The sequence below is a fragment of the Crocodylus siamensis genome, chromosome 2, assembly GCF_052110815.1.
Source record: "Crocodylus siamensis isolate JL-2025a chromosome 2, ASM5211081v1, whole genome shotgun sequence".
Lineage (NCBI taxonomy): Eukaryota > Metazoa > Chordata > Crocodylia > Crocodylidae > Crocodylus > Crocodylus siamensis.
Genome location: NC_143396.1, coordinates 210,440,049 through 210,456,696, shown reverse-complemented (window position 1 = coordinate 210,456,696; position 16,648 = coordinate 210,440,049). Strand labels below are relative to the sequence as shown.

The 16,648-nt window shown below is 49.2% G+C and overlaps 2 protein-coding genes across 2 annotated transcripts in view; one reads left to right on the top strand and one right to left on the bottom strand.

The window, feature by feature from the left end:
- PDHX (pyruvate dehydrogenase complex component X) overlaps positions 1 to 12,539 on the bottom strand; it is a 104,976-nt gene extending 92,437 nt beyond the window's left edge. The window contains exon 1 of the mRNA XM_090032930.1: positions 12,338 to 12,539. Within this exon, the coding sequence (XP_089889056.1) occupies positions 12,338 to 12,488 (151 nt within the window). The 5' untranslated portion in view covers positions 12,489 to 12,539. The remainder of the gene's footprint in view (positions 1 to 12,337) is intronic.
- Positions 12,540 to 16,648, top strand: part of APIP (APAF1 interacting protein) — a 38,328-nt gene continuing 34,219 nt past the window's right edge. Inside the window, exon 1 of the mRNA XM_090032931.1 lies at positions 12,540 to 12,634. Within this exon, the coding sequence (XP_089889057.1) occupies positions 12,584 to 12,634 (51 nt within the window). The 5' untranslated portion in view covers positions 12,540 to 12,583. The remainder of the gene's footprint in view (positions 12,635 to 16,648) is intronic.

Genomic DNA, 16,648 nt, shown 5'->3' with positions numbered 1-16,648 from the left:
TGATATGGCACAGTGCAGTGGGGGGGTTGGGGAAGGACACACAATTAGTCCCACCCAGCCTTGGCCCATCTACTCCACACCCACTTCCAGGGTGTGGACAAAGCAGGTGGGAGCAGTCTCCATGGAGACTGGCCTGGGATCCCTGCAGACAGGACAGGGCATGCTCAGCAGGACAGATGGCTCAGCCAGACAGAGCCATGATCCACTTCCATCATGCAATGGGTGCAGATTCCACAAGCAAGGCACACCCAGGAAGTAAACTGCTGCTCTACCCCAGGCCCTGGCCCCAGCCCCAGCCTCATCAGCCCCCAGATGCTACTCCCTGCCCACCAGTGGCCCCATTCCATCCACCCGGCCAAGTACACCCTGCCTGCAGGAGTCCTGGGCTAGTCTCCCTGGAGACCCCACCCACTTGGCCACTCCATCCAGCACTTCTAGCAATGGTTGCATGGCAGATGGGCCGGGTCCACCAGTGGCGACACTGGCAGCAGCAGCTAAAAGGAGCCACCGCCACAGGTGCTGCTGGGAAGCTGAGTCTGGCCACCGCACTGCCCCTGTCCTGCCATGCACCCAGGGGTAACAGGACTGGCCACATGCACCCTGGTCCAAGCTGCACCCTGTGCCTGGCCCAGGCAGAGCCAAGGGACCTGCCACTGGCCAGATAAAGTTACTGGCATGCTGGATCTAGCCTGCAGGCCATATTTTGCCCATCCCTGGATTAAAGCTTTTATTTTAAAAATATATCTAGTATTGTTTTAAAGACTGAAAGGAGGCAAACACACCAACTCCCTTGATAAGCTGCTCCAATGTTTAATTCCTCCTTCTGCTAGGAAACTGAACAGATTAGTCAGAGCTATCCATGCTGAAAATGCTATCTTCACTTTAAAACAGGTGGATAGATGTCTGGCTGGGGTGTTATGAACCCAGCACTCATTCCTGCCCAGGGCAGGAGGTCGGATTTGATGATCTGTCCAGGTCCCTTCCGACCCTAGAAACTGTGAAACATTATTTTCCTATGGGTTACCATGGTTAAGATCCCCAAAAAAGGAAAGAGAAGGGAACAGAACTAAAGAATGCATGAAGAAATGATCCAAGGGAGTATAAAATAAATTAAATCTACGCCCCTTCTGAATTTTTTTAGCATTTATAACTTTTATAAATCTAAGATTGTCCATTTTAGTGTCAGAAGGTCATAGAAGAGGAAATTACTACTCTGGAAAAAAATAAATAGGTGTTCTGCCATGAATATTTAACATCTTAGGTATAGTTTTTCAACCTCTCCATATAGTGTGGGTTTTTTTGCTGCAATATTTCCAATTTATATTAAAGATTTAGCAAGCCTGGAGGCTGCAATGATCTTGTCATTTTAACATGCAGAGCATAGAAAAGAGGGTTCATTTATTCACCAGGGTCTTTACAGATCTATACCTTAGGGGTCATGCTCCCTTCCCCATACAAACTGGAGAAGCAAGTGGAATTTATACATGGTTCATTTCCCAAAAGGTTTATAGCACAGAAATGTAGATCCATTTGCTCTGTCCTTCTACTGCCAAGTTAATTTTCTCCTGCTCCAAACCAGTTACAAAAACTGACCTCTCCTTGCTGGAACACTTAGATAATTGTAATTTTATTGTTCATTATTTTCACAACTGAAAACTGTGTTCACAGAATATTACTGATCAAGTTGTTATGTGTGTTGGTTTTAGCAGCATAGACCAGAAAAAAGAATCTTTGCTTCTTCTGATCAAGATCCTAATGCATGGGGAAAAAAATATCCTAGAAATATCTATAGCAATTTGCAAAGGATTTGTGAAAAGTTTTCAGAACATGGATTCATGACTTCCCTTGTGCAAGTCTTTTTTTTTTGTGGTATGATATGCTTGAGACACCTATAATTAGAGATACACTTGAAATAAGTTACAATATGTAGAACTGGCTCCAGTTCTAACAGCTGGTTCTGAAACAGCAGTCAAACAATTAAGTCAAATTCAGAATAGTACAGCACTGTAATGAAATTACTGCAACTGAAAGTCTGTCATGTCATTAATCTTAACTGGTGAAGGAAAGAAGAAAGTTCATTTTGAAAAGGGAGAGAAGGTGCTAAATTAGAATGTGCCTGGGCAGAAGAGCTCAAGGTATTCAGGGTGGGAATTCTTTCCTCACTATCAAATGAAGATGATCTGAGTCATAAAGGTTCACATAGTTAAGATCCCAGGGAAAAGAAAGGTTGGGATTAAGATGTGAATATACAGTTCAAAAGTTCTCTGAAAAGCAGAGATCTGTAGCTTTCCAATGAAAGATAGCAGTCACTTCTACATATGGTGACTCTCAAATACCAGATGTTAGAATTCTCTTCTCCAGTGGATCAGAAATGCCAGCACACACAGGCACAATTCCAAGATTTAACAGTAAATCCTAGATACACTTCTCCCTTGAGGAATATTAGCAACTCCCATTGATTTGACATATTCTGCCAGTCGCTAGGCCAGTGCTTCCTGAACTTTTTCTTAGCATGACCCAATTTCCTCAGCATGACCCCATTTCCTCAGTAGGACCCCTCACTTCCAACCCACAGCTCCCCACCCTCATGACCCCCTGCTGATGTTGCGATCCCATTTGGGCTCGTGACCCATGATTTGAGGACTGCTGCGCTAGGCTGAAAAAGGAAAGGATCCAGGCAGTACAGCACAAATCAAGGAAGATGAAATGCAGTGGGTGGCGAACAGAAGTAAAGGGAGGATTCCCAAAGCTCATTTAACTGGTTCCTAGATTCCAAAATGTAAATTATAAATGATTAAATAAATATAAGCAAACCATCTAGCTAAGTAAATAAACACACTCTTCATTTCCAGTACCTTAACATTAACATCATGAAAATCAGTTAAAGGGATGCTGCCAACTTAAATCACATTTGTTTGATATGATGCACCAAGTGGATGCAAATATATATGTTAGTGGGATGGACGCAGTGGTCCCTAGATGAAGTGTTATGCCCACATTACACAAGAGATTTTCTATGATTCTATGAGATTATCAATTATAATCATTATGAGCATCTAAAGCATAGTGAAAGCACCTGTACCTTTTTCATTATATTCCATGTACAAAATCATGTGACTAGCCAATTTCATTGTTCTCCTGTCATCTTTCCTTCTGGCTGAAAAAGGGTCTTAGCTCCCTGACAGGCATTACACTTAACATGCATTTAAACTGGTTAAAGTATAAAGCAGCTGTTAGGCCTGTGCAAAGCAGCAAGTATTTGCTTCAGATTCGGCTGATTCAGAGGGGCAGCGATTTGATTCAGTGATTCAAATCATTGTCCCAATTCGATTCAGACGATTCTGATCCAGAGATTCGACGGCGTTTTGGAGATTTGGCTATAGACTATACAGGCAGCAGTCCTCGACAATGCTAGACACAGCTACCTCCAGCTGGTAAGTCTCTTGTAGTGGTCAGAGTGGGGAGGGAAGGGGCGTGGGATAGATCAACGCCCCCACAACGAGGGAGGGATTGGGGCTAGGACAAGCTGCCCAGCTGGGGCAGGGGGGCATGGAGGCTGTGCGCCACTGGTCCAGGAGCTGCTCTTCTGGCAGCTTTTGCCACCAGTCCAGGAGGGCATGGGAAAGGGCGTGTGCCCCCGGATCTACGCAGGACGGGCTGGGCCAAGCTAAGCTCCAGACGGGCAACAGAAGGTGCTGGGAACAGAGGCTATGCCCCCTCCTGCCACTCACCCAGCTGGGCACAGAGGTGAGGGATAGTGCCGCTACACTGCCTTGAACAAGCGGCATGCAGCAGCATAAGCCACTCCAGCCTTCTCACAACTCCTGGACCAGCGGCACGCAGTGGTGAGAGCCCTCCTCCCTAAGTCCCGCACCCCTCTGCCCCAGCTTCTCCCATGCTCAATCCCTCCCTTGCTGTGGGGACATTGTCCCTCTTACCCCGTCCAACCTCTTTACGTCCACCACAACAGACTTACCAACTGGAGGCAGCTTTGTCCAGCATCAAGGACTGCTGCCTGTATAGCCAAATCTCCAAACTGGTGCCGAATCTCTCCAAGTCAATTCGGAGGCTTCCAATTCAATTTGGACCTTTTAATGGGTCTCCCGATTTGGTGTGGATTTGGAGATTCAGCTGCCAAATCAAGCCGAACCTCCTCTAAATCAAAGCGACTACTGAAGCTTTGCATTGTCCTAGCAGCTGTATGTTCATGCAATTAGCAGCACAACAAAACAGGAAATAAGCCACAGAACTATTACACAAAAACATGTAATAATTTGGGAGTGGTTTCCATCGCACTTTAAATTGAATGCCTGGCAGGGTGGACCACACTGGGCTTTAACTGGTCCCGGTGCAGTCCCTAATTTGTCAGTTGATTGTCAGCTGGCTCTAGGACTGTACGGAGGTTCAAACTGATACCGGCGTGGTCTCTACCAGCCAATTAGCTAATTGTCAGCAAGAGTAGTATTCTTCAGGCAGCCCTGGTGCATTCTTCATTCTGCCAATGATCAGCTGATTGTAAACTGACAGGGATTACACCAGGGCTCAAGCCCCAGTGCAGTTCTGATCTAGCCAATGATCAGTTGATTGTCAGCAGGTAGGGACACACTGGAGCTGGTATGATCCCTGGTGTGGTCCCAATCCTGCTGACAATCAGCTGGTCATCGGCAGGCTCCCCAACCACACTGGGGCTCAAACTAGCCACAGCGAGTCCCCAGAACTAGTGGACAATGAGCTGATTGTCAGTACCTGGCTTTCAACTCACCAGTGCAAGGTGACTCTCGGATTGTGATTCCAGGCCCTTGCACTGGCAACTAGGGCACAGTTAAAACATGATTCCCAATCCCAAAATTCACAGGTGTGATTCTTGGGATTAGAAATCATCTCACCTTTAAAGGAATGTCTGTCAGCAGCCTCAAACATCATACCTCTACAGAAACAGGAAAAACTTTTTGGGAAAAAAAAGGAACTCTGCATTCCTAGAGCCCTGCAGGGACCGCTAGAAGCAGAGAAGGAGCTGGCAGGCTCTGACCCGACCGCTGCTCCCTCTATCCCGGTGGTGTCAAATTCACCTTGTCTCAGGCCAAATTCGGACTGCAGGGCTCCTTACATAAAGACACAGCAGTAGCAGCTTACACTCTGGCTCAGAATATACGATGGTAGCAGCAGCAGCTCCAGATCTGACCTGAGGCATGCAGCAGTGGCTCCAGTCCCTACTATATGTATTGTGCCCCAGCCAGAGATGCAGAAACAAGTACAAGGCCCACAGTGAGAACCAGCAACCAGGAAAATAGGACCACATCAGTATCAAAATGTGAAGTGACCAGAGGATAACCAAAGCTTTAATCAGCCCTTATGCACCCTCCTGCTGCCAACTGTCATGTCTATCAGGGCCCGAGATTCTGCAACATGCCACGCTCCAAACTTGCAGTGGCCTACCAGTAGTCAGGCAAGCTAGATAGAGCAGCTCTATGGGACAGATCCAGCTTGCAGGGCATGTGTTTGACACCCCTTCTCTACCCTACATACAACCAATACATTGCACTTTTACAGCACTTTCATTTGGAAGTGTAAAGTGTTTTACAAAGTTGGGTTAAATCTTGTTTTCATATTACAAATGGAGAAGCTGAGGCAAAATGAGATTAAATGATTTGCCTGAAGGCACAGAGCAAGTCAGTGATAGAGGTGGGAATAAAACCCAGAACACCCAACTTAAAGTCCCATGATCTAGTCAATAAACAATACTGTAACTAAAATAACATCTATACCCCAAGCTTTTTGTTTAGCATAAAGGAAGCACTTCATTCCATTACAAAACCATCAAAACCATGTGTGTGTGGATTTAAAAACTGTAGGTAGGGAAACTTGAGGGAACTGGGCTTCCTATTAAGATTTAAGAAAGATGTTAGAAATAGGATTTGGAAAGTTCTCTTTTTGCTAGGATGCTGAATATCATTATGATTTGCCATCTGCAAGGTTTAAGTACTAAGCCTAACATTAGCTGGAAGGTATCTAACTCTAATCTATTTTACTGCCAAACATAATGTGCACAATATTTGTATGTAATTATCTCTGATGAGCTTATCCTATTCTGGGACAGAAACATCTGGCTTCAAGGTTCTGTGAACAATCCCTCCAGACCTATATGATCTGCACAGAGAAGCTGATTTCAGAACATAAAGCAGTATGATGGGTTTCCAGGTGAATAGTTTAAAAGCAAATACTGCAAAATAAATCAAGTGATAAACAGAAATAGTTTATTGCTAGAATGCAGGGTAGCACATAGCGAATACATAAAGGGCCATCATTAAAAAAAAATCAATATTTACTAAACTACTAAATGGTGGCATCTGAGATATTTCCCTCAGTGAAGTTACTTTATAATTGAAATATTTGCATACCTGTGCTGTGTAACTCTTCATACATGATTTTTAAAACCAGCAACTCTTGTACATGGCACAAAGTTGATGTGCACCATTTAAAACAGCTTTCCCAAATTCTACTTACATCACTAAATAATTGTGAAAGCAAGTATAATTAGTGTTTGCATCAATGGTAGCCTAAGGAGAGTCACACAACTACCCCTAAATTGGTAAGCTTTACATCAAGGATTGTGTATTTTGTGTTTGGACAGATGCAAAAACTATAGCTCACAGCCTAGATATGACCCCCAAAGTGAATGGATCCAGCCTGCGGCACAGGGAATCAGCAATGAGAAGCAGCTCCATGTGTCCCCTTTCCCGTCCTGCACCATGTCGCTAATCCCTGCTCCTGTCCTCCCTGCTCTCTGACTACCCCCTCCCCTACAAGAGGCACTGCTTACTCTCTCCCTCCTATCCTAGATGGGTGCTATTTACTAAAGTTAAGCTGGTCTTCCACTATCCCTCCTCCTCCTCTCTCTTTCCCCTCTGTAGTGACACTGGCATCCCTGTACCTCAGAGGCAAGCAATTATTTTGAGCAGAGGGCTGTTTACCCAGTTTTGGCAGGCTGCCGAGGGCCGCATGGGTAGCCCCACCCCTTGACAGGTGCCCCAGCCCTGGTCATCATCTTGGGACCAATGCCCCAGGGCCAGCACTGGTGGGGCCTAAAGCAGAGTGCAGGCTGGCAGGGGTCCATGGAGCTGGGCTGGACTGCACCAGCAGGGAGGGGGGAACTGGCCCGGCTCCAAACAGTCCCTGCCAGTTGGGACCCCGCGCTTCTGCAACCTTGCTCTGGGCCCCACTGGCACTGGCCCCGGGACACTGGTATGAGGCTCCCGCTGGCTCCCCGCCTGCTCACACCCAGTGCCCTGCAGTACAGGCAGGGGGCAGTGCACAGCCCTGACCCCCTGCTCGCCAGCAGGGAAGAAGCTGGTGCTGAGAGTGGGGAAAAGTGGCTCCTCATCTGACCCATGGCCGGCGTCCTGTGCTGCAGGCACTCGCAGCCCACGTGGGGCTGTCTGGAGCAGGCACAGGCAGCCCCAGGCAGGCTGTGAACAGCTGCAGCATGGGGTGCCAGGAATGGGGTGGGTGAGGGGCCACTTTTCTCTGCACTCAGCACCAGCTTGTAACTCACCCCACTGCCAGCCTGGCAGAGAGGCTGGGTTACAAGCTGGTGCTGAGTGCTGGGGTGGTGGGGTGGGGGAACAGCCCCTCGCCCACCCCATGCCCAGTGCCCTGCACTGCAGCTGCTCGCAGCCTGCCTGGGGCTGCCTGTACCTGCTCCGCGCAGCCCTGCGCAGGCTGCAAGCTCCTTCAGAGTGGGGCGCTGGCCACGGGGCAGGCAAGGGGCCACTTTTCTCTGCACAAGGAAGGAGCCCAGGGAAAAGCTGAGCATGGGGGGGAAGCGGCCCCTCCCCCACCCCACGCCCGGTGCCCCACACTGCAGGTGCTCGCAGCCCACACAGGGTGTCCGGAGCGGGCACGGGCTGCAGCGCAGGGCACCAGGCATGGGGTGAGGAGGAGGGAGGGGAAGGGGGAGGGGGTCCCCCTCTCCCCCCTTCCCTGCCCAGGGTCTTCCCCATCCCCACTTACCTGAGCTTCCCACATTGGGGCAGCCACATGCTCTCAGCCCAGAAATCCTGGCTGGGGGGCAGGACCGGGTGGGCCCCACTGCTGTTGGAACCTGCCGGGCTTCATTTTTGACAGGAATCAAAGGCAGAGAAATATTAATTTTCCAAAATTTTTTTAGGGGCCCTGTGGGCCAGATTTTGCCCATCCCTGCTCTACCTTCTACCCTTTCCTCTCCCCTATAGGAGGGGAGTGGTGTCCCACATGGAACTGAGTTGCAAAAACCTGGCACATCAGACTAAAAGTTTGAGTTCCATCAACTTAGTACAGTTTTTAAAGCTATCAGTAATTAATTTAAAGTTCTTGCTGCAGTCATAAAATATCCATCCTTTGAGACCCCTTGTGCAATGCTACTCAAGGGGAACCAATGGCAGCATTAATTGCTGCTCCCCTGATGCCAGATATCTGGCACTATGGGCCAGATAATATATGGGTATATTCAAGTAAATATAGGTCAGATACCATATTTACTTGAATATAAGATGAACCTGAATATAAGATGACCCCTCCCCTCCCCAGTAACTAGATTCCATATGGAAAATTTATAAATGTGTTATAAATTTATAAATTTCCAGGTACACAATCTAAGTATTGGGGGGTTGTCTTAAATCTCCCTCACCGCTGCTGCTACAGAAGAAAAAGGCTGGTAGGAACGGGGGAGGGGAGAAAGTGTCAGGTGGCCCCCTTGCCCTCTGCAGCCCCACTTCTTACCAATGCAGCCTTCCTGCCCCATTGCCACCTACAGCCCTCCCCCCTGTTCCCCTCAATCTCTGCTTCTTGTCCTCCCCTCACCCTATTATCAGATGCTGCTCAGCTTGCCCTGTCCCAGAGCATAGCACATGGAAGCACAGCCCTTACCTGGTTATGGAGCCCTTGTCTGGCACTGCTGACTGGCTGGGCAAAAAAAGGGGTTTCCACATGCTCCATGTCCAGGAGCTGACAGAGCTGAGCTGCACGTGACAGTTAGAGAAAGAGAAGGGGGTGCATGGCAAGGGCAGCAGCTGCAGATGAGAAGTGGAGGTGGGGAAAAGGTAGCTGCTGTGTTTGTGACTGGCCCCAACCCAGGCTCAGGGCCAAAGTCAGAGCCACAGTAGCCAACTGCTCCCCACTCCACTTCTTATGCAAATATAAGATGAGGGGCTTTTTTCTCCCCTGCTGATGGGGGTAGGGGAGGTGAAACCTCATCTTATATTTGTATAAATATAGTAATGTAGTCCTGCATGCTACAGCAAGCCTGCACATGGATGGATCTAGGTGCACAGGGTTGGACCAGTGCACTTGATCACTCACATGGACCAACCCTATGTGGGATCTGGCCCACAAACCAAGCCTTATCCAGCCTGCAGGGCTAGAAGCCTAGGTACCACTGCCTTATAGGTTACATTTTGTTTAATTATTTCTAACCCCTCCCTCCTCATAAGATTAAAGCAGAAGAACTTCAACATAATGCTCCTATGCATATATATTACTGTATTATATTACTGAAACAAGTTATGTAGTACACCTATAAAACCTCCTAACAGCTATATAAACACTAATTTAAGCACAGTAATTGAAAAATAATCCTCTGGATTTCACTGAATTTATATTTTGATGCACTGGTCACAATCTATACCCATTGTTTACCTTTGTTTCATCTGCCTTAAAATGAGTACAACAAGGGCCTTGTTAAAGGAGAAAAACAGAATGAGCTGGAGATAAGGGCTTCAGCATCCTTTGTCGAAATGCTATTTCATAGCTATCTACAGCAATATGAAGTCCAGTCTGTTATATAACATTTACTACACTTCTGTAACCATGCTAAGATAACACAGCAATAGCCAAGATATAAAAACCTACAGTAGAGAGACAGATTGAATCCACTACATTAGGGGACCATTTCCTCTTTCTTGTGAAGAACACACAGCAATATTCTGCTTCATCAGTATTCTAGCCTCTTATTGAATCTAATGGGCAGACCTACAGTTTTTAGAATGCTAATTACCTGCTCATATATAAATGTAGTACAAACCAATTTGCTGCTATTATGAAGCAGACCTAAGCTTCGCTACTGTGACTAATGCAATTAAAGAAATTCAGTAGTCTACATACGGTATTTCTTAAATTTCATACTCAGTTTATGAAAGCACAGTAAGTTTATGGGACAAACATTATGTGAACCAAAGATGTATAATAGAGGGTTGGCCCAATGCCAGAATAAATTAGCCAGCAATTTTTTTCATTTTGGCTTCACTCTCCATCTCCCAACATACATTTTCTATATTCCACAGGGTCAGGTATAGCTCATTCCCTTTATATAAGGCTTATTAAAATGACAGCGTTCAAACTACTCAGAAGATAACACACTTGCACCATCTGCAGGCTAAACAAAAATATCTGCTATGAAATAGATGCAAACACTGCTGACTAAGGCTGAGATACTGATACTGTAATTACTTATTGAAACAGGAAATGGCACTTTTCTTTCACTGGTTCAAAATGTATCAATTTTCAATTAGCTCATGTTTACTTCTGGACTAGTTTTAAAACCTCCATAAATGTTACGGGTCTCGCATAAAAACACCAATTATAGGTTCAATTTTAGGAAAGAGCTTTATTTTTCTTCTGTATACAGGTAGATAACTACAGATAAAGTCCTTGAACTTCCAAAATCCCAAAGAGAATCAAATAACCAAGCAAAACACCCAAAAATAGTATTTATATATATGTATAAAGCAATCTCTGTACCAGTGGTTCTCAACCTGTGGTCCACAGGCCACACATGGCCCAGTCAGCACACGGCTGAAACCCATGTGACATCCTGTTAAATGGATACACAGGAAGTAAATTGTGGGGTGCAGCCCACATAATACATTGAGAGCTGCAAGTTTAGCCCACTATGGCGATAGGCATGGGTGACTGGTGCCATCTTAGTCAGGGGGGACATAAATTACCAACTGAGTGGTCGCACTGCTTCCAAAAGAGGCCGCGGCGCTTCCAGAAGCAGCCGCAGCCTATATTCGGCGCTCGCACTCCCTGGCTAGTGCTTTGGGGGGGAGGGGGGGGCGCGCACTGGCACTCCCACCTGCCCCCCCCCATCACCTAAGCAGGGAGCATGGCCAGTCAGGAAGTGTAACGATGCTCTCAGGGTGTGCATGTGTACCCCAATGCATCCCCTACGCATCACCACTGGCAATAGATTGAGAACCACTGCTGTGTACTAAAGGTCATTTTTCCTAATGATCAATATACTGCAGTCACTGCTGCTCCACAGTAAGAGTGCCCTCATGCTGGGGCTTTGCTGCTGAAGCAAATGAGCAAGGTCAGTACCATTCATCATGAAGGTGGCCCAGCTCATCTGTAAGCCCTGTAACCCATGCTCCTTATATCCCAGGTACCCGAGACGAGGCACTTCCACCAGTCACTGCTCACCTGTCTAGCCTTGAAGTGTCTACAGGGCTTAAAGGACTGTTTTAACATGTATGGGGAAATTATGGGCCAGGCCTGCCGTGGAAACTATAAGCCCCTTTTAGTACTGGGGGCCACTAGTGATGTGTTACAGATTTCTTTGGACAAAATAATAACGAAAACAGGGACAGGAGTGGAGAACAAAGGTTCAAGGCAAGAGTGTTAAGAGGGGGACACTGAGCAGAGCACACTACAGACAGTGCCCACGGGGCTGTGGGTGAGGAGTGAGAGGCACCAGCAAGGTGGGGAATGGCAGGCAAGCAGCTGTGGGCTGGGAGCAAGGAGCACCAGGAGAGCTGGGCAGGAAGGGGGCTGTGGGTTCCTGCAAGCAAGGGACTGCAGGGGCACCAGGAGGACTGGGGGTGGGGGGCAGGGGGCTGCAGGTCGGGAGTGAGGGGTACTGGGAGGGCAGGAGGATGCAGGTCAGGACTGAGGAACCCTGGGAGGGCAGAGGGCTGTGGGTCGGGAGTGAGGGACACAGAGGCAGGGGGATGCGGGTCAGGAGTGAGGAGCACCAGGGGAAGGGGGGAGGGGACTGTGGGTCAGGAGTGCAGGAAACAGGCAGTGTGAGGGGACGCGGGTTGAGAGTGAGGGGTGGGGAGGGAGTGCAAGTGGATGCGGGTCGGGAGCGAGAGGCTGCACCAGGGACACGGACGCGGCACGGGCATATCCGCCCCGCCGTGTCCTCTTTTCTGAACCTGTACATCCGGGACGCCCGGCTAACCGAGGTGCTGCAGGCTCTAACGAGGGAGCTCTAGGCTGTTACTAAGGGGTCGGGGGGCTGCCCCCGCCCCGAGCAGGCTGCCCACAGGCCCGCTCCCCGTCCCCAGCGGCCCGCACTCACCGCGCAGCGCCGCGGCCCCACGCAGTAGCCGCCAGCCGGGCAAGGGCAAGGGCAGGGACCGGGGCCGGGCAGACGGGGGCAGCCCCGGGCGCGGGCCCAGGAACAAGCGACACAGCGCGCGCCCTCGGCGCGCCCAGCAGGACGCGGCCATCTTCCTCACGCCGGGCTGCCCGCGCCTTGCCTGCAGGACCCCGGCCCCGCCCCGCCGGCGGGGCGGAGCAAAGAGGTGGTCCCGCCCGCCCCAACATGGCGCAGGCGGCGGCTGAGCGCGTTGGAGGCAACCGGGATATGACGCAGGTAACACCCCCCCCCCGGGAGAGGGGAGCAGGGCAGGGTCCTGGGGGCAGGTGACGGGGGGGGTATCAGCTCCAACTCCAGGCACAGGGCTGGGCCGCGCCACAGTAGCCTTCTGCCCGCTCGACAGTCCAAGACGAGAAGCCTTACTCCCCCTGACAGAGGAGAGAAAACCTCGTCTTGGATTTGAGTAACTGTGGTAACATGCAGCACATGCCATCCTGTACAGCGCATGTGGTGGGTGCATGGGGCTGGGAGACAGCAGATTAACCAGGCCAGGCCAAAAAAAATTAAGATGAACCCTGATGGGAGATGGGGGGCAGGCGGGAGCGCGCCACAGGAGTACCCCTTAGTCAGTGAGATCCACCAGAGGAAACCCCCCCCCCCCCCATTGCTGACTGGTTGCTGGGTGGGCATGTGCCCCCCCTGACTAAGGTGGCACCAGTCGGCCATGCAGAGGGTAGCCAGTTTGGTCTACAGGCAAAAAGGGAAGCAGCTCTGGGTAGAAGTTATATCTTTTATTAGACCCACCAGAAATTTGCAAACAACAACAAAAAAAAGGCTTTATTATCCTTTATTGTTTACATATTTTGCAAATTTCTGGTGGGTCTAATAAAAGATATCACCTCTACCCAGACCAACCAGATATTTGCAAATTGCCTAAATAATAAAGAATGATAAAGAAATGTTTTTGCAAACACCTAGTTGGTCTAATAAAGGTATCACCTCTCATAGACCAGGTGGAAGGCAAGGCAGAGGTACCTCTTAGGCTCCCTGTGGGACATTATATCCCGTATACAATGAACTGGTTATTATCACACAATAAACTTATACCGGCCACACATGCAAAGTATAGTTTAAAAACGACTGTTGAATTATGCAAAGAGCCAACCAGCCAAAAGTTGGTGCTTGGAAATGCGTAATGGCTCCAGAGCTGGTATTTACCCACTGTATCGACACCCCCTGCAGTGGTTTTTATCTCACTGGATCAGAGATTTCCTGTTCAGTAGAGTCCTCATCTGCCACACAGGATGCGCAGGGTTGATTCCCAGATGCTTATACAGCTACAGCCATAGAGGCACCTGTCTGGACTACACAGGTACTTTGGATTCTCTCTCAATGGCCCAAAGGGTAGGGGTGCATCAATAGAGATTTTGGGGGCCACTGCCAATAGCCAATTTTTAAGGAGGCATATCTGCCGATACTGATCGGTGCAGCTGGTAAGTTCGTTGTAGTGGATGGGGAGGGAAAGGGATATGGGGAGCAGATCAACACCCCCCGCAGGGAGGAAAGGAGTGGCACAGGGGCTGGGGCAGGCGGCACACGGGACAGAGCTGTGGCTTGTCCGGGGCGGGGGGTAGCTCCCACCACTGCACGCACTGTAGGAGGGCATTGGTAGGGGGAGCATGTGCCCCTAGATCTGAACGGGCTGCCACTGTGGGCTGGGGCTGTGCCAGGCTGTCCTACTGCATGGGGGCTGCAGGGATGTGCTAAGGGTAGTGGTGGCACTAGGAGGGCAGTTACGGGGCAGGGGAGCTGCAGCCACCCCAAGTTTTGCCGTAGCACCCCCTGTAGCCCCCTCGCAACACCACTGCCACCCGCCCTGAGCGTAGCCACCACGTGTCAGGAGCGCAGCCTGAGTGCAGTCCCGCAGCCCCAAGCACAGCCTCCACACACCAGGAAGAGCCCAGTACAGCCCTGGCCGGAACCTGCAGCAGCAGCCCCTCCCCCATGCACAGGTCCGGGGGCGCATGTCCCCCCCAGCCTGTGTCCTGCTGGGGTGCACACAGTGCCGGGAGCCACCCCCTGACCCCGTGTCCCTCTGTCCCACACCCTACCCACCCCAGCTGGGCAGTGACTGCCCCTGCCCCACTCACTCGCTCACTGCAAGGGGCATTGATCTTCCCCCCACCTCCCTGCCCCTTCCACCACCACAAACTTAGTAGCTGCACACAGCTCTCCATGTTGCTGGGCTGTGCTCCTTGCTGCCTCCGTGCTACGCTGAGGCTACAGATGACCTAAGCAGTGTATGGGGCCTCACCCCTGCGCACCCCAGACGTGAAGAAGCCGGCAGCTATTTTGGTGCTTTTATCTAATAGCTGATTGAATTGGCTTTCACTAAATGTGCCAAAAGCTGTAATACCCAATCTGTACAGACGCTGTGGAGTCAGGTTGAACTAATGCACTGCTTCTTCTGGTAGAGCATGGGGGGGGGGGTTTTTGGGGGGGGAGGTTCTGTGACTGTCAGCGCCCTAAAATGCTACCATGTCCTGCCTTCTGTTTGGTACTTGTAGTAGCCTACTAACTTATTTGAAAAACCCCTAAAACATCTAAAAAAAAAAATGTTTTTTAATTTAGAAATGGAAACACTGCTGTGGAGATCCTATTTCAATGACTTAACTATTAGGCTATGCCTGATGTAGCGTGATCTCTTATGTAAATGAGTTACAGTAACTGCATAATAATATATACATATTTTTTTCTCTTTTAATCGTTCGTGATGGGTTTTCTAAATGGTAACATGAATAAGATTTGAACCCCGTTTCTGGGCCTTTATTACAGGGTACTCTATATTCACACTGTATAAGTGCATAATTTATCTAATTCAAGGCTGTCAGAGATATGGCCTATGGACCAGATGTGGCCCGTGGAACTGAAATGCCTGGCTCCTGGTGCTGGCCTTGAGTCTCAGGTTGATCCACATACAGCACCACCGGATCAGCCCCACACACAGGCATCTGAAGGGTTGGGGACTGCTCTCCTCCACCCCAACATGCCAGTTCCTGTCCGAGACAAAAGCTACACAGGACACCTGCTCCAGCCAATCCAGGGCTGGTGCCACATGCAGTAGGAATCCCAGACTAGCCAGAACTGATGCAGCATGCAGGGGGAAGATGGCCTTGGGTTCTCTCCATGCTGGATCTAGTGGCTGGTTGGGACCCCTGCCTTTTGCAGCTTGTGTCCCAGATGAGCAGGAGCAGGCCTTGCATGTGGCTTGTCTTGAATCAGCTGGAGTAGACGCTGCATATGGCTCACATCCCAGAGAGGAATTGGATCTGGCATGTGAGGAAGGGTGGTCAGAGTTTGTTTTATGCAATTAGGTCAGGGGTGTCAATGCCAGGTACAGTTTTGTTACAGTGTAGAACAATGGATAATCAATATGTGAATAACTAGTACAGGTGCACTGATGTATTGCACCGATAAAGGGGAAAATTGACATTATCAGCATTCGGCTTTTTTTGGTCAATGTGGCCGATAACGTTGCTGATAAATGCTGTTGCATATGTGCAGCCTCAGTGTGCACACAGCCAGGAATGCAGCCCGATCGCTTTGAGAGCAGCATCCCACTATAAGTCTGTGTGGGGGAGGGGGTGTGGAGGGGGCAGATAAAGGCCCCTGTGGTAAGGGAGAGAGTGGGCCTGGGGCAGGGGCATGGGCAGGTGCTATACAGCTGAGGCAGGGTGGGAAGAGGATGGAGCAGCCCAACCCTAGGGCGGCAGCCTGCCCTTGATCTGTGCACAGATCTAGGGGGGCACATGCACCCCATGCCTCTCCTGGGGTGTATGCATTGGTGGGATGGTCAATAATCAGCCATTGGTATCAGCCCAAAAAAAAAAATCATTAAAAATTGGCGCACCCCTAAATAACTGGAACTTGCTTGTCTCAGTGATATGTTTCCATTGCTGTTACCAAAAATTTTGGTATGTACTACTACTTCAAAAGACCAATACTTTAAAAAAAGCCACAAAATTCCAAATTGCTTAGTTCTTAAGCTATTAACTCTTAGACTTCCAAGATGTGGTCTGCCAACAGCTACTTAAGAATGGCTAATATAACTGTTAAGGGAAAACAGTAAGCAGTGATGACAGCTTTTTACTAAAGTTTTAGAAAGGATATCAGTATTGAATGGAAGTTGCTTGCCAATTCTCTAACGTTCTAAACTCTTTTTGCTTTTGTTTCTGTACTACGGGCAATTTTTTAAACACTGGTTATAGTAAGTGTTTCTCTTGGAACTGT